At 55.2% G+C, this 22,743-nt stretch overlaps 7 protein-coding genes across 7 annotated transcripts; 3 read left to right on the forward strand and 4 right to left on the reverse strand.

Annotated features, from left to right (window-relative positions):
* The first annotated feature begins 294 nt into the window (after positions 1-294).
* On the forward strand, positions 295-3,212 carry CDEST_08856 (Putative adenosine deaminase domain, adenosine/adenine deaminase, metal-dependent hydrolase). Its single transcript, XM_062925015.1, has 3 exons — positions 295-2,258; positions 2,308-2,698; positions 2,752-3,212. Exons 1-3 carry the CDS (start codon positions 884-886, stop codon positions 2,978-2,980), a joined length of 1,995 nt encoding a protein of 664 aa, XP_062781066.1. The 5' UTR covers positions 295-883; the 3' UTR covers positions 2,981-3,212.
* Positions 3,213-4,475: 1,263 nt separating this feature from the next.
* On the reverse strand, positions 4,476-6,184 carry CDEST_08857 (uncharacterized protein). Its single transcript, XM_062925016.1, has one exon. It carries the CDS (start codon positions 6,091-6,093, stop codon positions 4,762-4,764), a length of 1,332 nt encoding a protein of 443 aa, XP_062781067.1. The 5' UTR covers positions 6,094-6,184; the 3' UTR covers positions 4,476-4,761.
* Position 6,185: 1 nt separating this feature from the next.
* CDEST_08858 (Putative Zinc finger, C3HC, nuclear-interacting partner of ALK/Rsm1-like protein) lies at positions 6,186-8,734 on the forward strand. The gene is made up of 3 exons (XM_062925017.1): positions 6,186-7,406; positions 7,461-7,544; positions 7,594-8,734. The coding sequence occupies exons 1-3, from the start codon at positions 6,773-6,775 to the stop codon at positions 8,448-8,450; spliced, it is 1,575 nt and encodes a 524-aa protein (XP_062781068.1). The 5' UTR covers positions 6,186-6,772; the 3' UTR covers positions 8,451-8,734.
* Positions 8,735-8,820: 86 nt separating this feature from the next.
* Positions 8,821-10,714, reverse strand: CDEST_08859 (Putative GTP binding domain, P-loop containing nucleoside triphosphate hydrolase). Its single transcript, XM_062925018.1, has 2 exons — positions 10,175-10,714; positions 8,821-10,088 (listed from the first exon to the last, which is right to left on the reverse strand). The coding sequence occupies exons 1-2, from the start codon at positions 10,607-10,609 to the stop codon at positions 8,862-8,864; spliced, it is 1,662 nt and encodes a 553-aa protein (XP_062781069.1). The 5' UTR covers positions 10,610-10,714; the 3' UTR covers positions 8,821-8,861.
* Positions 10,715-10,871: 157 nt separating this feature from the next.
* On the reverse strand, positions 10,872-13,749 carry CDEST_08860 (uncharacterized protein). The gene is made up of 2 exons (XM_062925019.1): positions 12,692-13,749; positions 10,872-12,570 (listed from the first exon to the last, which is right to left on the reverse strand). Exons 1-2 carry the CDS (start codon positions 12,835-12,837, stop codon positions 11,034-11,036), a joined length of 1,683 nt encoding a protein of 560 aa, XP_062781070.1. The 5' UTR covers positions 12,838-13,749; the 3' UTR covers positions 10,872-11,033.
* Positions 13,750-14,291: 542 nt separating this feature from the next.
* On the forward strand, positions 14,292-18,803 carry CDEST_08861 (Putative ubiquitin- ligase E3A zinc-binding protein). Its single transcript, XM_062925020.1, has 3 exons — positions 14,292-14,792; positions 14,859-17,086; positions 17,141-18,803. Exons 1-3 carry the CDS (start codon positions 14,572-14,574, stop codon positions 18,607-18,609), a joined length of 3,918 nt encoding a protein of 1,305 aa, XP_062781071.1. The 5' UTR covers positions 14,292-14,571; the 3' UTR covers positions 18,610-18,803.
* A 1,224-nt stretch (positions 18,804-20,027) lies between these two features.
* On the reverse strand, positions 20,028-22,426 carry CDEST_08862 (Putative Endonuclease/exonuclease/phosphatase superfamily). Its single transcript, XM_062925021.1, has 4 exons — positions 21,895-22,426; positions 21,465-21,841; positions 20,581-21,398; positions 20,028-20,502 (listed from the first exon to the last, which is right to left on the reverse strand). Exons 1-4 carry the CDS (start codon positions 22,176-22,178, stop codon positions 20,164-20,166), a joined length of 1,818 nt encoding a protein of 605 aa, XP_062781072.1. The 5' UTR covers positions 22,179-22,426; the 3' UTR covers positions 20,028-20,163.
* Positions 22,427-22,743: the final 317 nt, after the last annotated feature.

The following is a 22,743-nucleotide window of genomic DNA, read 5'->3' on the forward strand; positions in this document are numbered from 1 at the left end:
CTGTATGTGGTAAACCGAGACACTTAGCTTCATGGTGCTCCCGTGTCCGGCTGTCAGACGCTGATGATAGTCATGGGAAAAGCTGTGTGCCTGCCTTTCCACCATTGCTTCTCAAGAAATACGGAATCAGAGAAAGCCCGCAGTCTGCCCTGTGGGTTGTCAGAGGGACTGTGCATGTGGCTCAGTGAGGTACGTACCGGAGTACGACTAGGGCTAATCCGAATTGGGCTGAGGCCCCGTCTGGAGGCCAGGCAGCTTGCCTCCTCTCTTTCTTCCCCAGCCCCATCTTGCCCAGGTCTGTTCCCAACTTTCCCATCTACGAACCCACCCCGCCCTGGTGTCTTCCTTCTAAACGCCAGGCATGGATTGAACTAGACGCAGTTGGCTGCACCATCCATCGCCAGTCACCTCATCCCCCCCACCTCAAGCGGTTGCATCTCACCAGTGACCACTCCGAACCCTGAGGCTGGCTGCGCGCGCTTGACTGTGCGTCCCTAAACCATCTGCCTACTAGCTTGGCCCTGGGGGGCTTTTGTGTACCAGGACTCATTCCTATCTCTCCGACTACCTATCCTCTTTTGCCATCTGACTATCTCCGGAGGGGCAGTCTCAATTTTCCATTTCCCATGGACTACCCAGCAGCATCCATCCCCTTGCTCGTAGTGATCGAGCCTGTCATAAGCCCTGCGCATTCAAATAATTGATATATCTCCCCGCGACCGTTCACTGGCAATCGAAGCGACCAAGATCATTCATTCATCCACCGCGACAAGGCGGGCATTCGGTTCGCCGGAACACTTTCTCTTGGTCTCTGGTTTCGAGACCTAGCATCATAAAGCCTTCGAGTACCAGCTTCCTTTGCCCGATTCGTATTTTCAGTCCCATGGGGAGCTTATGCTCGAACCTTGAAAAGGACGATGCACCTGGCGAAAAGAATGGTCAGGGTAGAAGGGACGATAACCATACCACGCGACACTCCTCACCAAGACTGCGGAAGCCTCCTCATCATCATCACCGCCGCCCAGGCTCACCTTCACCCAACGCTCACCATCGCCGCCACCGCCACCACCAGACAGACAGAGAAATGGCTGAAGAAATGATCGAAGCCCACGACAAGATCATTGCCGGGACTGGCGGCGCGCTTACGCGCAACGGTCTCCAACGACATGGTCGGCAGATCACCATTCTCGACCAGGCCCGGACGAGGTCGGCCACTGCCAAAAAGATACAGGATTCTGATGATTACTTCCGCCAGCGCATCGAGGTAATGAACCGCGAAAAGACCTTAGCATTCGACTTCCGTCTCACGGCGCTGGCCTCGCCCAAAGAAATCGAGGCCAACACCATTATCCAGATCATCAAGGCTGAGGATCAACGCTTGGTGTATGACGCGGCTGAGCCAAGACAAGGGTGGGGGGGTCAGAATCACCCGCGATTTCCTGCGGACCATTTTCTGTCAAACGTCCATCTGATCAACAAAACGAGACTTCTTGGTATTGCGATCAAGATGCCAAAAGGGGCACATCTCCACATCCATTTCAATGCCTGTCTGCAGCCTCACGTTCTGCTGGGTATAGCCAAAAACATGGACCGGATGTTCATCACCAGCGATAGGCCCTTGCCTCCGAGTGAGGACGGCAGGACGGACGAAGAGGCACGAAACGCTCTTCACCTCTGTGAAATCCAGTTTTCTATTTTACCACCTGAAAAAGAGAACCCGGGCGACATATTCTCGCGGAACTACGTGAAACGCCAAACGATGAAGTACTCCCAGTTCCTCGTCGAGTTCCCCAAGCATCACAGCAACGCCGATCCGGAGGAGTGGCTCACAAGTAAACTCGTTTTCCACGAGAACGAGGCCCACAACGTCCTTCAGACGGTCCATGGAGCATGGGAGAAGTTCAATGGCCGGACACGCATGATGAAGGGGCTTTTCAACTACGAGAGCGCGTACCGGAAGTACACTCGGGGGATACTGGAGGATTTTGTTCGTGATAACATCCAATACGCCGAGATTCGGCCTAATTTCATGGAGACGAATCAGCTCTGGACTGACGACGGCACTCGGCAAATCGACAACGTGGGAATCATGAACATAATCATTGAGGAATTTGACCGGTTTCAGCAAAGAACCAAGAACTCATTTGGCGGCTTGAAGGTCATCTATTGCACACCTCGGTCCTTCTCCAATGAGTCTGTAGCCTTTGCGCTTGACGAGTGCCTGAGATTCAAGCAGAGGTGGCCCGAGTGGATTGCAGGTGAGTCTTGGGATCCGGAAAAGATTAAGACGTGTAACTGACAAACCAGGTTTTGACCTAGTTGGCGAGGAATCCAAAGGGCGGCCTCTGCGAGACTTCATCTCAGAGTTCCTCGCGTTCAGAAAGAACTGCGATGAGGCTGGCCTCGATATTCCGTTCCTATTTCATTGTGGTGAGACGACTGAGATCGGCAACGACACAGACGGTAACCTCGTGGATGCGCTTCTTCTCAACTCGAAGCGCATTGGCCACGGCTTTGCGCTGGCCAGGCACCCATATATCATGGAGCACATGAAGAAAAGGGGCATTTGCCTTGAGGTGTGCCCCATCTCCAACGAAGAACTCGGCCTCACGCCGAGGATAACTGGGCATGCTATGTACAACCTCCTCGCGAACAACGTACACTGTACGCTGAACTCGGACAACGGAACTATATTTAGGTCAGACTCATTGTTTGGGCTGTGAACACAGTTTGACTAACCGCGAGGTGTAGATCAACCCTTTCTCACGATTTTTACCAAGCCATGGTTGGCAAGACGGATATGACACTTCACGGCTGGCGACAACTCATCGAATGGAGCCTAGAACACTCGTGCATGTCCGAAAAAGAACTGGCCGTCGTGCGGGCGGACTGGGATAAGCGTTGGGAGAGCTTTCTGGACTGGGTCATTGCCGAATATGGTGATGTACAGATGAAGGAGCACGATGAGTCCAAGACGTAACAGGGATGTCGAAGCGCCTGCACTTTTTGGGACAATGTTCACACGACTTGGGGCCACCAGAACTACGAGGCATAAGTTCATACGATCAATGACCAGTAAAAAAAAGAGTTTCGCACCCGCCCATCCTACTGCAGTTAGAAGTGATCAACAGCTTGTTTCGGTGGATAGGGGACACTGGTTATCACTATGTGGCCAAAGTCGGTCCGGCAAATGACCGAAGCGTTCGTCGGATTTAGTGCTTTTCAAGGCATCCTGCACATGCAACCTGGAAAGTCTTGGTACGTGACGACAGCCCAACGAAAGAAAGGTATGCACTAGTCACCGGCGGATGCCTTGATGCACATTGGCCAAGCTGTCCCAGGGCCCGAATTCTCGACCGAATTCCCGCTTTACTCTGTGCCAGCTACAAGAAGGGAGAAGGTCCAAAACCTTGCACATGGAGAAGCTGCTCAAGAAAGGTTTGTGAAAAGTATCATCAAATGCAAGGAACACCGCCGTTGCCGTTGCTGTTACATATCGTCTTCGCATCATGTCAGGTGAGAGCACCCTAGGTAGCGAGGTGTGCCGTTCCGTCCTTCGCTACCCTCGCCTATTCAGTGAAATTTGGCCACAGGACGGACCCACCGGGCTCATCGGACATACCTAGGTACACATCAGTCTTTGTGTCTTTGGATGGAAATATTCCACATGCCAGGTCAATGCCCGCCGCGACCCCTAACCCATCAAAATTTAGGCTTTTAAGCTTAAGGCGCGCGCGGTGGAGCCGCCCCCGTCCGCCCCCTCATTCGATCGACAGCACTACCTCATGACCGGGGCAGCGCCCGGAACCCACCTCTGGTAGGGGGAAGTCACACTGAACTCCAACTCCTCCTCATCCTCCGCGACAATCTCGTGGTCTCCCGCAATTCCTGTCCGATTCCCCATTTCATTCTCCCAATCGCCGTATCTTTGCACATCCACCCAATGCGCCCCACTCGTTCATCCCATCCCTTGCCGCTCGTCGACTTCGACCCGCGAAAAACGACCGAGAACGAGGCGTGAGAAGCCCTTTCCAGAGCCGCGGGCGAACAATGCGTGGTCTCTTCTGTCTACGGACTCCCTTACATAGGGGTCGTTGTTCTCGCAGTCCCGAAGATGGAAGCGAAAGAAGGGCAATCGCATCATGGGACCCCCGCGCCTCTCTTCCCATCACATGTCTCGCCGGGGTCTGCAATGGCGACACGGTGTTTGTGTCACCGGCTCAGCCTGATCTGAAGGAAGCTTTTCATCATGGACGGGTACCGGTACAGCCTGCCTGAGTCCTGATGCAAGCATTCATGTCGGTCCGTGATAATGGCACATAGGATAGTCGCCCATGGGCCGTTTGAGGTCACATGTTCCATACCAGAACGAGATTGCAGCGAAATTGTAACGCCGTGACACGCTCCTCGATCCGATATCTCCAGAGTAAGAACACCAGTGGCACCACAGACTAAACCGAAAGGGGCAGGAAAAGTGAAGGACGTTTTGACTTTTGAGCTCTATGTACACGGTCTTATACGTGAGAGCTAATACCAATTCTAGTGATTATGCCGTCTACCAGGCCCAGTCGTCTTTCCCGACCCTTCCAAAAAATAAAAAAGAAATTGCAATGCTCTAGGCAAAGAAACGCAAACGCGGTATCCATCCGGCCCCCCTGCTTCTCTCCCCAGAAAACATGAACACAGGGGTGTTTCTTTTAAGGGTTCCAAACTCCAAGATCAAAAAGCAAGACGATCCATAGCTTGAGCAAGTCGAATGACCTAGAAGTCAAACTTGACGCCCTTCTTCTCAGAGATGTCGATCAGACCGCCGCGGTAGCTGCCGCGCTTCTTCTTGTTCTTCTCCTTGGTGAAGCCTTTGCCCTTGGTGACAATGAGGTCCTCGTGCGCGCGCTGAGAGTAGTCATTGGGGACGTACTCGTTGCTGGCGAACTTAGGGTCGACGTAGACCTCGTCGGGGATGCGAGAAAAGGGCTTGTTGGGCACCTTCTTATCCTTTCCGTTGGCGCCCTTGCCACCGCGGTTGTTGGCACGGTTGAGCATGGGGTCGGGGGGCAGGGGAGGGTCGGCGGCGGTGGAGGTTTCGGGCTTGAGCTCGGGTGATGTCTTCTCGAGGGTTGCGGAGGAGTTGGAGGCCGAGTCAGCGGCCTTGGCGGCCTTGGCGGCCTTCTTGCCAGACTTCTTGGTGTCTTCGTTCGAGTCCGAGTCCGAGTCAGAGGAGGAATCGGAAGATGAGGAGCCAGAGTCGGAGTCAGGAAGGGGCACCTTTGCAGCCTCAGAGCCGTCAGAGTCGGAATCGCTGTCGGACGAGTCGGAGTCAGAGTCGGAATCAGAGTCGGAGGATGAGTCGGAGGAGGAGTCAGAGGAGGAGTCGGAGGACTCAGACTCAGACTCGGAATCGGAGGATTCGCTCTCGCTGCTAGAGCTGCTGTCCGAGCTGGAGCCGGATGACGAGCTGCTGTCATCCTTCTTGACCTTTTGCTTCTTGGCCTTGGGAGCCTCATCCTCCGAGCTGGAGTCGTCCGAGCTGGAAGAGTCGCTGCTGCTGTCGCTGCTACTACTGTCCGACTCGGGCGCCTTACGCTTCAGAGTCTTCTTCGGCGCGGGCTTCTCATCCTCACTCTCGCTGTCGCTGCTCGAGTCAGAATCGGAGCTGGAGCTGGAGCTGGAGCTGCTAGAGCTATCGCTGTCGGCAGCGGCATCGGCCATGTCCACATCCTTCTCTGTGTCGCTGTTTACGGCCTTGACATTCTTATCGTCGACCTTGGCGGCGGCGGCGTTACCATCGATGGAGGTTTGCCAGGTCTGGAAGACAGCAACAAGGCTGGGACGGGTAGCTTGCTTCTTGGAGGGCTTCCAGCCGCTCTGGGCGCGCTGCTTCCGGAAAGCCTCATGAGCGGAGGTGAAGGCGTTCTCGGAGAGGAAGGAGTCGACGAGGTCCATCAATTGATCGGGAGGAGCCTGTTGGGTCGGCGCGGCGGCGGCCTTGACCTTCTTCTCGGACTTCTTCTCCTTAACCATCTTGTCTTGTTGCGGTGATGTAGGGGTGAAGTTGTTGGAGAATAACCAGGATGGAGGTGCAGAAGCTGACATGTGTGTCGCGGCAAGAAGGGGGATTTGTTTCTGTCAATTGCAATGCAAAAAGAGAGAGGGAAAGAGAGAGGGAAGTGGGAAAGAGCCAAGCGCGTAGGAATTCCCTCGGTGAGAATGGGGTCGGCTTCAGTCTTCACCTGGGAAAATTTCTGTGGGATCGCGGCGTCGGCCAGTCGATGTCTCCATAAATTTGATGTCGTGATCCCTGCTCGCGACTTTTTTCTTCTTTTTTTTCCCTCTTTTTTTGCCCTTCGAATCCTTCGCAGATCGTTGTCTTATCAGACGAGCCCCGATGCTACGATATATGCAACAATCCATCCGTAGTTCAAACCCGTTGCTCCGTCTCACTTAGCCGCCAACCACGCGACAGGGGTGGAAGCTTATTGCCCGATCAGCAACTGCCGTTTGTTGACTTTCGAAAAGCTGGGCGCTTAGGCTGCGACTAGGCAATGACCAAGCACATCCTGTTCCAAGGCGATCTGTTTCATAGAGCAACACGACGCATTTGACGAAGAACGCTTAGAAACAAGCCTTCCAATACCAGAATCCGATCACTCGTAAGAGCCGACGACCTCTCTGCCACCGCCCTCGTTCCTGTTCTCCGGTTTCTGAGCTGGGAAGCTCTGACAGACGCCTGTGTACATCCGCCGCTCCCGATACTTTGAACCACGAAACCGCAATGAACGCTACCAAACGAAAGTTCAACGCCCTTATTCAGGGCATGGGCAGGTCATCGGCGTCTACAAAGTCAAACGACTCCGCCAGCCTGCCAAATGAGTCACCTCGTCCATCCACGACGTCCCTTCAGCCTACCGATACAAATTCATCGACCGCGACGACCGCGACCATGACGACGACGACGACGAACGTCAACAACACCAAGACCAGCATGTCGATTGACGAAGACATACTGCTGAAGCGCCGGCGCTTGCAGGCACTGACGGAGAAGAACGCTGCTACGATCAAGAGTTCACCTTCCATCCGTGCGACAGGGCCAGGAACGACAATCACAAACGTTGTGCTGAAGAAGTGGACGCCCAACTCGTCCAAGGTGATAGAGGTTAAGGTTGCATCCAAATTCGCGCCGAGCGATCGAGGCGAGCTTCTGAAGAGGCTGGCTTCGTTCCAGGAGATCACAGACTGGACGCCAAAGCCTGACGCGGTGAACGAAGTTGAATGGGCCAAGAGGGGATGGGTATGCCAGGGAAAAGATCGCGTGCGGTGTACGCTGTGCAACAAGGAGCTCGTTGTGAAGCTGAACAAACGCGAGGTCGATGGCAAGGAGGTGCCGGTTCTCGTCGCGTCGGATGTCGGTAGGTTTACGATTGCCACCCCTTGCCGCTACTCGTAACTGATTGGTGAAGCAGAGGAAGCGTTAGTCGACAAGTACTCGGACCTGATTGTCACTGCACATACGGAAGAGTGCTTATGGAAAAGACAGGGCTGCGATGGTGTGTCCCACAATCCCATACCAGAGAGAGCGTTTACTAACTTGTAAAGATTCACTTCTTCGATTGTCCCTGACCAATGCCAAAATTAGTATGGAGGCATTGCGACACCGATACGATGAGCTGTGCGGAAGGAAGCCTTTTCTTCCCTACGAGTTCAATCTGAGGCTCCCTGAGGGTCTCGACATTGACAACGTTCTGTCTCAATTACCCGACGACTTCTTCACCAACCCGCCACCGGCCAAAGACTCTCCGGACCCAAAACAACCCAACAGAGTCGCACTGGCTTTGGCCTTGACAGGGTGGCAAGGCCTCACAAACCCTCGTATTGGCGCGGTGCCGAACTCGGCGTCCTGTCATACGTGCTTACGGCGGCTAGGACTGTGGATGTTCAAAAGTAAGGAGGTCAATGGCGACGGCGAAATTCTTGTCCCCGCGCCAATGGATCACCTCGATCCCGTCAAGGAGCACCGCTTTTTCTGCCCGTGGAAGAACCCGAGAACGCAACGCCTGGGCAGCGCGAAGCCTGGCTCCGAATCGGATATGGCGGCGTGGAAGTGCCTGGCACAGGTACTCAAGAACGACGCTTACCTACGTGGAGCGCTCGATGATCGCCCGAAGAACAGGTGGCACAGCAGAGGCGCCTCCGTACCATCAACGCCGGTGCGCAGGGGTGTCGTGCCGCCCTTGACACCAGGGGGCTATGACTCGCCAAGTGCCGCTTCAGAGCCGGGAGGGGACGACGATGACAAGGCCCGGGACGCAAAAGACAAGGAGCGCTGGGCGCGTCTGCGAAGGGTGAAGAGTCTCTTCGAGTCGAAGAACGCGAAGAAGATCCGCCGGCAGTTGAGCAGACCCGGAACGGCACAATCGACCGTCTCGGGGGCCGCAACGGGGGATAAGGAGTAATTATGACCAACGGAATGCGTTTTATTATATCACACTCACTTAGCAATTTCAGGCTGGTACGGACGGACAGAGGAGTTCTTGAGGGTTATGTTATAGGGGGAGGAGAGCGGCGACGACAACGACGATGACGACGACTGTTTGCAATTTGTCTTGGTTCGAATACCCGTATGATAGAACTTGTCCAAAGCGCTGATCACCCTCAGCACCAAGCAAAACCATACATAGGCTTGAAGGTTGTCTGTATACTTCTATTCATATCTTTTCGTCGGAGAGTGTTCCCTATCGTTCATCGAAACAAATGGCTAGTCCTTCCAGAAAACAATATGCCATGTGATGAGGTGTAGTCTCTCTGGAGGGTATCTCTAATCTCTTCGTCAGATCGAAACACTATCGTACATCACCACCAGTACCTCACGAGCTCCAATCGCCGAATTTCTTTTCCAGCTCCTCGAACGACACCACGTCGCCCGACCACGCCGCCGGGTCGCTCTCCAAGGCCTTGCCCGGCTCCAGCCTCTTCTCCTCCAGCTTCGTCTCCGTCCCCGTCCCCGATGCCGCCTTTATCGGCGAAACCCGCGCCTTTTCAGGAGCAACAAACTCCCTGATACCGGCCAGTTCCAACACCCCCATCCTCACCCCGGCCATGCCCGCCGCGCTGCCCGTCGCGTCGACCTTCCAACTCTTGTCGCGCTCCATCCTCGCCGCCGTAATGTACACCTTCCTCTCCCAGCCGCCCCACCCGGTTCTTGCGAAGCACCGCTCCGCCTCGCGCAGCCTCTCGGCGATGCCGCCCTCCTCCCGGGCCCTGCGGAGCAACGCCTTGTCCATCTTGGTGAAGACAAGCATCACCGGCCGCCCCACGTCGGCGAGAATCTTGACGATCTGTGCGTCCTTCTCCGAGACCTTTTTCTCGGACGAGAGGAGGAGGATGACGCCGCGGAGCATGGTGCGCTTGTTGAGGTACTCGACAATCGCCTGCCCCCACTCTCCTTGGGAGGCGTAACCGTAGCCGGGCGTGTCGACCAGAATGATGCCGTGCTCGGGCTTCTCCTCTCTCGTCCGCCCGCCGCCCTCCGCTGCAACGGGCTCTCGGAACGGCAAGCCGGCGAGGGGGCCGACGCCATACGCGTTCATCGACACCGTCTTGCCCGCGACAGCGCTGACCTTGGCGAGTGAGGCGGAGCCGGTAAGGGCGTTGATGAAGGACGACTTTCCGCAGTTGCTGGCGCCGATGACGCAGATCTCGGGCGTCGTGGTGTTGATCGGGTGGTGTTGGAGGCGAAACGCCGAGTACAAGAAGCTGGCGGGCGGTGAGAGGAAGAACCTAGCGGCCTGGGCGTGCGGGAGGTCGTTGACGGGGGATGCGAAGATGGCGCCGCCGTCGCCCTGGATTTCGGAGGGCGGAGGGGGAGATTGTGGTTTTGGGTCCTGGGATCGGCCCTGGATCGCCGCCTTGATGTCGCTGACCGAGGCGATGCCGTTGTTGCGAGTTCTTTGCCGGGATGGTGCGAGATTCGGAATGGGAACAGGTTTCTGATGTTCCTTTGACCTCTTTGGGGGCATGTAGTAGAGCGATCTGGCCTCCCAGATGTCCTTTGGTGTGCTGATCTTGTCCAGTTCATCTTGGGATAGTTTTGGCTGGTATAGTGTCAGTGTGTGTCTCTCTCTCTGTGTGCGTGTGTGCACCAAGTGTCTCTGCTTGTGACTTCGAGCTCTTATCTTACCATCAAGACGAAGCCGCCACCTTCTCTCTTCGGAATATGCGCCTTCGGCGTCGGGGGTAGGACTCTTCGAACAAACTGTTCCGACCCCTTCATCCGGATAGGCCTGCCAAACCCCCGATCCCGGGGACGCTCTCCTTCTTGAGGAGTACTCTTATAATCTCTGAAGCTGAACCGACCAGGATCTCTGTAAGACGCGTTTCTTTGCGACGTCGATGAGATCCTCCTGTCTCGCCCGTCATGGTCATCTCTGGGCCTGGACCTCTCAAAGCCTGGCTCTTGATGGGGGTTGGGGTGTCTGCGCCCGTCATACCACCCATCCGCGTCTGGTTGAGGTCGCGGGTTGTAAGTTCTGGTTGGCGTGATGCTCAACCATCGTTGCGTAGAGAGGCAGCGCGTTTGAACAGCGGCTCGACAACGAGACGCGCTATATAGCATCTCTGAGGCTGATTACTGAAGCCAGTCACCAACCTTGTGGAAAAACTAGGTTCGTCGCCAATAGTGATGATGAGGCAGGCGTCGATGAAGAAGAGCTTCCAGGGGATGTGGATGTGGATCAGTTAACATGCGTTCGAGTTTGCGGTATGGTATTTAACTAAAAGGTGTAATGCATCATTAAATGCATATGACCCATATGGTTATCAACGAATGTGTTCACCTTTTTTCTGGCAAACAAGTAATCAAATGATTTCATGGTGAAGAAAGACTTGACTTCAATTCAGCCTCTACTTAATCTATCTTGCCTATGCATGGCTCATCAAAGTTTCATCATGCATGCCGATTCCTTTAATAGTTCCACGTAATTCCATAAAACCAAAAGCCAACCCCATCCAACGCCCTCTGCACCAAACGGGCGAGTTGATCAACCTCCCGCAAGGTATCTGTAGTAGTGGTTCTTCTGGTTGTTGAGCTTCGCGCTGACTCCGTAGTCGTAGCGCTTCTGGAAACGGGTGGCGGTGCTCCGACCTCTGACTTCCTCCTGTCGGACGGCACGCTTCTGCTTGTCCGTCGCACCAGCCATGCCCGCAGCGTCTCTACGAGCCACAGCACGGTTGCGAGTCTTGCGGTCACCGGTGGTGGCAACCTCTCTGCCATCCACATCCATCTCGTCGCCAGAGCCGGCCTCAATGGCCAGGCGCTCCTCGCGCTCCTCGGCAGTGGGGTAGTTGTGAAGGTTCTGTCTGAAGTATCGGTTATGGGAGCGGTGACCGACTGCCTTACCAGAGGGCAAATGCAGCTCGTATTCGTCGTAGAAGACGGCACGGGTGTGCTTGTGGGCATGCGAGTGCCAACCATCCACCTGGTGACGGGTACGCGGGTCGTCGCGAGAGTGGTGAGGGTGCTTGTCGAGGCGCTCAAACTGCTCGTATCGACCGTCCGCAGTGAAGGCCGTCAGATCGGCAGAGTCGAGAGAAGAAGCCGAACTGTCAGTCTCCCAGCCATCCTCTACACCCTCCTCAACCTCCTCGCCATCATCACCGACCAGCTTGGTCGGGCGCTTCAGACCGAGCTTGGCCCCGCCATTCTGGTCGGCCTCCTCCTCGTCGTCCGACTCCTCGCCGTCAGAGTACGTGCTGCGGAAATCGTAGAAGTCACCAATGTCGAGCTGGACCTCCTCGGTGTCGTAGGGAATCTTGCAATGACCCTTGTCACGCATGTGGGTCTGCACGGCGAAGGCCGTCTTCTTGGTCTTGAAACAGTACAAGCACTGATGGCCCTCGTGAATGCGCTCCTGCAGGTGCTGCAGCAGACCCTCGAGGTCAACGAGATACTGCTTCTCTGGAATGAACATATCATGGAACCGCTCCATGTGGTTGGCGTTGAGGGGAACAGTAGGAGACTCGTAATTGCAGAAAAGGCAGGACTTGAGGGTCCAGGCGATCTCGGGTTTCGAGGGAACGGGGGTGGTGGAGTCGGACTCGCGGTTGATGGAGGCATCATCGCTGGCGCGCTGACCCTGAGCAGACAAGTGGGGGTTTGAGGGGCGCTTGACGGGCGAGGGACGCTCGTCATGGTGCTCGTGGATGTTGGTCTTCTTGAGACCCTCGACAACCTGGGTGAATTCCTCCTCGGCCTCAGAGTCCAACTCGTTCTCCTTGTCGACAGCAATGGGCTCGCCAAGGGAAAAGGTAGAGCTCATAACAGAGCTGGCATCATCGGCGACGCCACCCTTGCGTCTAGCAATGGCGGCGACACGGACCTTGTGCTTCTGGCTCGTGAGATGGTTCTGATAGGCATTCTCGCTCGAGTACGACTTCTGGCAAGCATCGCAGGTGCGTTCGAACAAGGCCTTCTCGGCCTCAGCGTTCTGGACGGCGCGGGCCTGGAGGACCTTTTCGTTGAAGACCTCGGAGGCGATGGGGGGAAGGGAGGCAACTCTGCGTTTGAGGTTGTATCGGCTGAGGAGATGATGTCAGCTGGTCTGAGCGGAACGGCGCGGGCGGGAAATACAATGGGGGTTTCGGGGGAACAAAACAAGGACGATAGGATTTGATGCCAGGAAACCAGGGAAACACATACTGCCAGTCGCTCTTCATATGGCCTCTCTGAAGATCGATGTTTCTGTAGGCAACAGTGCAGGTGTTGCAGGTGTAGGGGTGGGAAGCTGCGGTTGCCCCTCCATTGGTAGGGACGGCGCCAAGGGCAGCAACATCGACGCTCGCCATAGTGAATGTCGTGTGCGAAAGGCGCAGTCTCTTGTTGGTGGTTTCTCTTCTATTTGCTTGAGTGTGTAAGGAATCCTTTGGGATAGGGAGTGATGTTGCGCGCAAATGTGAATTTGCAGAGTGCACAGAAGAAAATGAAGAAGGGAGGCAAAAGATGAGCGTCCCGGCAGTGCAGATGCGTCAAAGTCAGGCGGATGGAGGGGAAAATGATTTTAAAAGGGAAAATTCGCAAGGACTTTAGTGGGTTAGGCGGGGGTTTGGAGGGATGTGATAGGCACGTCACCGTCCAGAGCCCTTGGGTTGGGCCTGTTCTGAGGTCTGCTACTGCCACCGGGAGAGGCTTGAGCCTTTAGCGCGTTCCTGACAGTTGCTGCCCTGCCGAGTGGGGACAGTGCCTTCCTCCTGAAGCACCAGACCTGCAAAGAATGGACGAACCTTTTTTTTTTTTTTTGCCTCTTTCAGTTTGGTTTGGCTGGCTGACATATCAAACAGAAAGAGAAAGAAAATACAAGTCTCAGAGCCCAGGAGAGGGGCAAAGCCAGTGTGTGCTTTTATTATCGTTTGGATGGGATGCCTGCTGTATCTTGCTTGTCCAGCAAAATCTCACTTAGCTACCCTTTTTTGGTATTGTGCCTCAAACGGCATGTCCCTTTGGCCATGTCTCAATGAATGGATCATGTGTGTGCTAGGTACAGAAAGTTGGCACTGGGACTTGTTTGTCGCAGTTGGTCAAGGGAGGGGGCAATTGACTAATATCACTACTCGTATTACATGTCGCATTCTAAGATGGACGCAAGATCTATTTGGCCGCTCGGTGGCAAGGTACTGATTATTGCCAACTTTACAGTTGAGTAGGAATCTGAGTAGTGTTGCAACAACATCTGGCTGGCTTGAGAGGATCAATGAACAAATGAGGGGCCGCCCGGTAATGGGTAAGGCAGGAGGGGTACGGGCATTGTTGGGCAGGCAGTGGCGGCAGTTGGTGGGTAGATACCGGAGGCAAATCCCGCCGACGGCGCCGAGTCTGAACCAAGTGGATGACTAATCGATTGACTGACTGACTGACCTGGCGCCTGACCGTTGGTCCCGTCCTCGATTGAAGGCGGCAACGATGAGGCTGATGTCAGAAAACACCCTGGTTCACCGTTCGCCGGCCTCTCCCCTCTTGGCCACCCCGTCGCTGAACTCGGTCTGGAATTCGCATGTTACGAGTGTAAATTCGGACCCTCTGCGGAATGTTCCCATGTTCTGATTGCCTGCTCCCGTCCTTCCGGATCCACTCTTCCAGAAGGACCCCCCTGGAAGCCGTGCCCTTCACTGTTCTAATCGCACGGTGTTATCGCCGAGCTTCGTGGCGTAGTAGTACGGTGCGTCGGTGCCCCAGTTCCTCCTCCATCCCGGACGAGCCTGCTGCTGATGCGTACGTAGTGCCCGTAATCCACTTGCCTTCTTCCCCTACCTATCTACCCTGCCTATCCACCCGTCAGCCGGGACAAGACTATTCATTCATCTTCAACGTTTCTCTGCCTCGCCCCGGCTGTCGCCTGGTGGTTGTAATATCTTCTGTACCACTACATCTTAACGACAAGCGGTCCCTGCGACTCCAACTTCACCCTGTTTATTCCGTCTGCCGTCCTCACTGGCCGCTCCCTGCCGCATTTACTTCTCTCATAAACGAAGGAGCTTTCCAACTTGAACATCATATACCCCCAGAACGCCTGCGATCCGAATGACATGACTCGAGATACCCGCCGCCCTGAGAAGGGATCGCAGCCCGAGACCAGCCTAGACGCTGATTTTCTGGCTGCCCTTTGGGAGGACGCGCCGTTTGCACGCCTGCCTCCCGATGCGCCGCCCGAACTGAAGGATATGGTCCAGACCATCGAGAACCCGAAGCGTGTCTACGCCATCCACCGTGCCAGTCGCCGTCACAACTTTCAAATCCTTGTCGAGATGTGCGTCCCTGATAGACCTGGTCATCTTCCGTCTGGAGTAATCAATGCTGACTTGCCTCCCCTCAGATACATCCTTCAGCTGCGATATGGATGCGATTCCAAGGCATGTACGACCTCGACCTGTTTCTCCTGTCGCAAGCGCCTCGCCGGCAAGGCGCCAATACGAAGATACAACACTACGAGCGCAAGGACCCTGGCTGTTTATCTCGCTAGTCAAGACAACCCGGAGACTGGGCTCTGTCCTTACCTCAAGCCCCCGAAAGATGCCCCGGCCGCGCTGGGCTCGCTCATATTCTCACCGAACCCCGCTGTGCCGGCTTTTAACGATCCCTTCTCGAAGCGCTCCGTTATACCAAAGGATACAAGACGGCGTAAATCGAGCTCGGCTGCCATGCCAAACGGTGATGACAGCAAGTCCCAAAAGGCCACCCCAGATGTCAAGGATACGGGGCGTCAACCAGCCTCTTCCTCGAAGGAGCGATCCCATTTCGATTCGATGACCGGCGCCGCTAAAGTTCCCTTCAAGATGGCCGAACGGCCCGTCAGCAAGGACTATCGCTCGTTTGCTGCCAACGTCTTTGGAACTGTTGCCTTCAAAATGCTGGAATGGCTTACTCCGGCAGGCCTGGAGGCCATGTCGGAGAAGGTTGCCGCTCTAGAGGCTGATGCGGCGCAAAGTCCCTCGAAGGACGACGCCCAAAGATCGCAGAAGCCGTCAGGTCAGTCGACACCTATGCAGCCAATACCTCCCATCGTATATGCCGACAAGCCCTCGAGCGACCTACCCCAGCCGACAACAGACCAAGGGCCGGACGCTGTTTTGGGCCAAGCTTCCCAAAAGCTACACGGTTCGAATTCAACCATGTCCAACTCGCGACCCAGCAAGCCCAAGAGAAGCTCAAGCGCTAGGGTGAGGGCCAACTCGAAGCCAACTCGAAAGCTTTCCATCGAGCCATACCCAGCGTCATCCTTATCCGAGGACGTCACCTCAGGGCTGGCTTCTCCCAGAGCGTCCCACGAAAAGCCGCCGAGGCCGTCCAAAACATCACACGTTAATCCTTACGCCATCCCAGAGATACCCTCGACGCCCTCGTTTTTTGACAATGTGCCCCCACAAAATCACTCCGTGACGATTGTTCAGGAGCCAGAATCGCAACTCAAGACAAGTCCTCGCAACGTTAGATCCCCCGCAGAGGCTCCTCATCCACAAGAAGCCACACCAGAAGCTCGGTGTGCGCAAGCAGACCAACCAACAATCGTTTTCAAACAGAGCGACGAGCCGGTTGACGTATCAATTACCGACAACATGCTTCCCCAATCACTCACTTATCTCAACATCGAAATCGTTGACCTCGTGTGTGACATTCTGCAGGACGACGGCACCTCGGAATCTCACCTTTTTGATCCTCCAATAATCACCAGCACGTACTCCGGGCTCAAGGACCAGGCCCCAAAGATGCGACGGAAACATAATCCTCGAAACACTTACCCCAAGCGACTTCGGAGACAGTGGAAGCTGTTCATTGAGCAAAGCCTGTTTAACATTTTGAGCGACCCTGCCACTTTGGTCTCGTCCTTTGTCAAGGACGACGAATTGCTCGATTCTCACACAATCTGGTACTGCATGCTGAGGCTTACACGAGTGGCTCCCAGTCTCGTTTTCCACAGTTTGTGGATGGCTGCTGGTAGTCTCTTTGGCGCACCCAACTCACTCCAGTCGCTACGCTCTCCCGCTACTAAAGTCTTTCGCCGAACTGATCGGCCTCTTGCCAATCAGGAGGCCGGCCGTCTGCTCTCAATATGCCTCCACGCATTGGTAGCGGCGGCACCGTTGATAACGGACTCTAGGATATTGTTTGACATGTCACGGATCCGCTCAAATGGTCTAGTTCTGGCAGGAAGCGGAGCTCTGGCGCGACAGCCTGCTTGGTTGTGTCTTTTATATGATGACGCTTTCTCAAACGATTTGGCCCTCAGGCTTGCGAGACGTCTTTTTGCAGCCATTTCTGCGCGGAAGTGCTTTGCAGACATGGCCGCGCAAGACGATGACGTCGAGGACAACGATCAAGAGTTGGATGCCCTTCGGCCCCTCATATCCCAGCTGGACCTTCTCAACTCGTACTCGTCTTCGAATCCTGAACTGGGGCAGCTTCAAACAGCTGGTCATGAATCAAGGGTCTCGACTCTGCTTCTAGACTGGGCCAAGACTGTCATGCTTCAAGAGTGGGATGGCCAGCCTGAAATCTCATGCGATGGCTCATTTGGCGGAGCTTTGTCGTTGATTGCTGCCATGTGTACGTATACAAGGTATCCCCCTCTTCTCGGAATATTTCCCTAACTTGCCTTAGACGAGAAACGACAAGACCTGCTTCTGGGAGATGTCCAGTTCCGCGTGGACTACTTTGCAGAAAGGCTGGACTCGATTAACATGCCAGTCGCCTGGCTCACCCATATCTCTTCCAGGCAGAAGAAGCATCTGCTCGACTTCCCGTTCATTTTCGATCCATCTACTCTGGTTTCATATTTCAGATCTGTCAACTTCTCGAAGATGAGTCGGAGCTACGAGGAATCCAGCTCTCTTCAGACGCGGATGAAAGCGATCGTTGCCCCTGGAGGTCTAATCACCAATCCCCATCACAAGCTTGTTCTGCAGGATCTTCTGAAAACGGCTTCTTCAAAGTATTTGATTCTCGATATCAGCCGCAAGAACGTCATAAGGGATGCATTCGATCAGCTTTGGCAACGGGAGGATCGAGAACTGCACAGACCCCTGAAAATCCACCTCGGTGAAGATGCCGGAGAAGAAGGATTCGATTCCGGTGGAGTTCAACAGGAATTTTTCCGACTCGCCGTTGCCGAGTGCCTCAATCCGGACTATGGCGCTTTCACGGTGGATGACCGAACTCGTATGGCTTGGTTTGTTCCTGGATCCGTCGTACCGGCATGGAAGTTCGAAATCCTTGGACTTCTGGTGTCACTAGCTGTCTACAATGGCCTGACGCTGCCCATAACTTTCCCGAAAGCACTTTACCGCAAACTCCTAGGCGAGCCCGTGAACGAGTTGCATCACATCGCCGACGGGTGGCCAGACCTCGCCATGGGATTGACAACCCTTCTCGAATGGGATGAGAGGCAGGGTTTGGTGGAAGACGTTTTTGCACGAACATACGAATTCTCGGTTTCGATGTTTGGCCAGCCGATTTCTCGCGAAATGAATGACCAAGCTCGCAGTTGGCCACAGTTCGAGGCCACGGGGGGCAAGTCGCCGGTAGATGAGAATCCCGAGGACGCGCCGCTCGTGACCAACGAAAACAGGAACGCGTACGTGAGCGATTACATCAAGTACCTCACGGATATTTCCGTTCGCCCGCAATACGAAGCGTTCGAGCGCGGATTCCGGGCGTGCCTACATCCCAAGGCACTTCGACTTCTGACGCCTCCCCTCCTCCAATCACTCGTTGAGGGTGTGCAAGAGATCGATATATCTGAGCTCCGCAGGTACACGAGATACGTCGGCTGGGACGCCAGTCACCGTGGCGTCCGAGACTTTTGGTCGATAGTTAAGCGCTACGACGAGAAGATGAAGAGACGCCTTTTGGAGTTCGTGACGGCCTCGGATCGTGTGCCCGTTGGAGGCATGAAGAATCTGCAGTTCGTCGTACAGAGAAATGGCGAAGAGGAAGGCGAGGGAGGGCATCTGCCTACTGCATACACATGTTACGGCACGCTTTTGCTGCCCGAGTACAAAGACAAGGACGTTCTGAGAGAGAGGCTTGCCATGGCGTTGGAAAATGCGCAGGGCTTCGGGTTTGCCTGAGGAAATGGGGCGAGGAGTTGTATGTCAGAATTAAACAAGAAGGCTTTTGGTCCGAAGAGGATTCTCGTCGGACTTAATATCCACATCGTTCTTTGCTTGCTTTGTGAAGAGAGAGGAGGTTCGCCTCGTCCATCACTGTTGCTATCGCAAGGATATTCGTGGCCTAGTGCCAGCGGTGCCCAGCCAGTGCCTCCGATATTAATACGTAACTGCTACTTCAGCCTCACAAGTCTTCTCCCAACGCCGGGGTTTTCTCGCTAACGTCCAGAACTGCTTTATCATAGCCGATAAAACAGCCCGTCGTGGCTGACAGGATTCGGAACATAGATAAGGTGATGAGAATAGCAGGCCTGCCAAGGCACGCTCTGGTCTTCCGACCAAGAGCAGATACTGTAAGCAGACACGGCTTCGTGGCCAACTCCAATAATAAAAGGAAATCCCAGGTCACGCTCATCCGAATTGAGGTGAGACTGCGCCGATAACAAATTCATGATTGATGCAATTCCCTGCAAATCTTCGGAGGGACAGGACCGTGACATCCCCACACCGATGGCCAATCGTCGGAAGGAATGGGGAAGCCGTCTGAGGGCGCGCCGGCCTGTCGGCTCTCGTACGGCCGGTATCCACAGTGGACTTTGCGGCTGTAGGTACTTATATTCAAAAGACTAGGAGATTATCAACAACATCCGATATGGTGTAGTGGCCAACATGATGCCCTCTCATCCCTGAGAGTGTGAGGCATAGCCCCGAGTTCGATTCTCGGTTTCGGAATCTTTTTGCGGTTTTTCTCTCTTTCGCCTTGCTATTTATTTTACTTTTTATCTGCTTTTCCATGTTTTCTGTGAAAGAGAGGCCGACCGACCGCCTTTGGACAGGTCAGGCAGTGGTGGATGGTGCACCGTCCTGTAAGCAAGCCTCCATCGCCCACAGATCATGGTTGGCCTGGGCGGAAAAGGACCGTGTGAGCAATCAAGGGGGAACCATCATCTATTTGGACTTGTCGACTTGGTCGGCAGAAGCCGCTGGTGCCTCCTAGACAAAGGGGCTGGCGTCTACGACATGGTTAATGGCGGTGGCGGACTCGGCAGGATGGAAGGTGGTGTTAACGGCGAGGATGTCGAACTTCGGCCCGACACAAGTACTCGAAACGAAATGGCAAGGAGCGGAGGAGCGCAGACAGGCAGACAGACAGACGTCAGTCAGTTTGTGAATGTCGAGCCTTGAACATTTGCTGCATCACGAAGTTCAGATGTCTCATCTCATCTCCATGCTCACATTTTAGGTTCTGCGCTTGTTACGACGACGACGACCCGTCGAGGGGAAGATCGGATGACAGCCGGATTCCAATGCTCCTTTCTTGACGGCGTAGGGCCCTGCATTTGTAGGCGAAGGACAAGCAATCCATCGATAGATAGACCATGCAACAATTAACATTAATCTCGTATCTCGTCAACGTCTTTTTCTACATGTACAAGAAACGGGCAACAAAAAGGAGTCCGATATTTATATCCCTTTAGCTTCCTCTCCATTTTTTTTCTTTCATGTTGTGAGCGTCTAGCATCCGCAGACGTTGAAACGCGCAACGGAAGGGTCGTGGTCGCTGACGAGCTCGTCGTACAGCTCCCACGAGTTGACGTGGATGTGCTCGTACGCGGTGCCATTCTTGGCCGCGAGGGCGGGGCTGACAAACATGTGGTCGAGCTCCTGGTCGTTCATGTCGAAGACGTACGTGTAGCGCTCCTCGACAGGGATGCCGACGGCCTCGTCGAGGTCAATGAGGCCGGACGTGGCGGTGAAGGTCTTGAGGGGCTGGACAAAGGCGAACTCGTTGAAGTCGCCGGCTGCGATGATGCGAGCGCTGGGGTCCGCGGCGAGAATCTCGGCGATGAAGGACTGTTGATGCACGGTCAGTCGAGGTTCATGAGACGGAAGTCCGGGAATTAAAGGGAGGGAGAGGGGGAGGAGACATACACCGGTGATCTCGGCCTGTTCAATGCGCGGGTTCACAACGCCGTTGACGGGGGGACGGAGGTCACCATGCAGAGACGAGGAGCCACCCTTGGAGGCGAAGTGGACGTTAACGGTGAAGAAGATCTTGTTCTGAGGCCCCTTGACCGCGCGCCAGGCAGCGACGAGAGGCTTGCGGCTGGCGTCCCAGGCAGTACTAGCGGGGGCGATGCGGCCGGGGTTGTACTTAAGAGCGGGGCCGGGGAGGACCTCGTTGGCGTCGAGACTGCCGCCGGGGTTGGGCTTCCACAGCTCGACGACGTCGGGCCGGTAGAGGTAGGCGACGCGGATGTTGCCTCCGGGCTGGCCGCCGTCCTTGCCGTCGATGGGGTCGATGACGACGAAGTCGTAGACGGCGCCGGAGCGGGTCTCGATCTCGGCGGCGAGGGTAGAGAGGGTGATGTTGGAAGAGACCACGCCGTTGTTGGTCGCGCCGTTGTTATCTTGGACCTCCTGTATGAAGATAAGATCGGGGGTCTTCATATAGTCAACGATGTGTGCGGCGATGGCGGGGAGGTGGGACGAGGAGGGCGAAAGGTTCTCGACGTTGTAGTCGCCGACGGTGATGCCCCTGCAGTCGCCGCGGCTGACGAGCGAGGTGGCAGGGGCATCGTTGGTGGCATTCTTGGCGATGGTGATGGCGGTCAGGGGCAGGATGCGATAGAAACCGAAAGCGTAGGTCACGACGCCGGTGATCTCGGCGAGCTGGTCGCCCATCTTGGACTCGGGATTCTTGGTGCCATCCAGGGGAGATCCGATAACAATGGCCTCGGGATTGGAGTCTTGGGCATATTAGTGATTCGCTTTCGGGCGAGGAAGGGAACGAGCCGTGTGTGAGTTGGGCTTACCCTTGTCAGACATGGTGATGCCGCCGTGCGAGTTGCGACCGGTGGTGGGCCAGTCTCCGACGACCCAGGTGTCACCGTACTGATTGGGGCGAGTGACGGCGACGGGGTTCTTGACGGTGACAAGCTCACCGCTCAGGGACTCCCAGAAGTCCAGGCCATAGAGCGCGGGGTTGAGGACGGGGTTCTCCGTGGAAATGTTGGCTACGGCGTTGGGCACAGCGTAGATGTCGCCGCCGTCGAGACTGGTGTACTGCTCGGTCGGAGGAGCCAACGTGTCAAGGCCAATAACGAGCGGGACGACTTCGTTGCCCTTGGATACGACGACAACGTTGCTGGGGGAGCTGAGCTCTGTGAGGTAGATGTAGTTCGCCGCGGATCTGGGTTTGCATTAGTCGAAGCCCTCTGACACAGTACCAGTCGATTGTCCTACCTGTATTCCTGGATCTTTCCGCCCAAAGTGATGAGATCACCCACTGCGAGGTTCGCGCCCACAGAGCTGCCGTAGACGTAAACAGCCTCCGAGGTAGCATCGTCGTCGTCGGGCGTCGTCGAGCGGATCCAAATCCCACTGGGGCCCTTTGCGATAACAAGGCCGGTGACGTTGGTCACGGCCTGGTCCTTAAAGGGGGAGAGGAACTTGTTACCGTTGATTTCGGCAATGGTAAGGGCCGAGGCAGCGCCAGCGGCGGAAAGGAGGAGGGATGCGACCTTCATCTTGACAGGTGCGTCGACTCAACAGAGGGAAAGACCTGAAGCCGAGGTATGCACAACGCGCGCAAGCACCGACAGAATGGGATTACGAGAAAAAGACAGCGAAGCTCTTCCTCTAGATCGGCGTCCTGGAGCAAGGAAGAGAGGATCCCTAAGCATTTTTCCCCATCGCGGGGCCACTGCCACTATTTGTAGTATGGTCGAACTATCAGCTTGCGGTCATCCGCGTTTCCCCTGGCCAGGGTCGTATCTTGCCGAGTCGAACGCCAAGAGAAGCTGCACACATCGTCGGGACCCAGTGATCCATTCCGCCCTTGCATCTCGGGAGCTGCCTCGTTGCATGTGAGCATGGCCGTGCGTGTGCATCTGCGTGTGGACAATCTTCGACAAACATAATCGAGATTGGGTGTAGGAAGAACAAGAAGAGGGGGGTGCCGGCCAGCTCCGATGGTTTCTTGCAGCAATGATAGATACCCGTTCCTCACTGGACGGAACGAAAAGTGCCTTTCTATCAATTGATGGACAGGGGTTGACATTTTGGTCGTATCAATTGACCTCTTAGAGGCTT

This window comes from Colletotrichum destructivum, chromosome 5 (assembly GCF_034447905.1).
Source record: "Colletotrichum destructivum chromosome 5, complete sequence".
NCBI classification, from domain to species: Eukaryota; Fungi; Ascomycota; class Sordariomycetes; order Glomerellales; family Glomerellaceae; genus Colletotrichum; species Colletotrichum destructivum.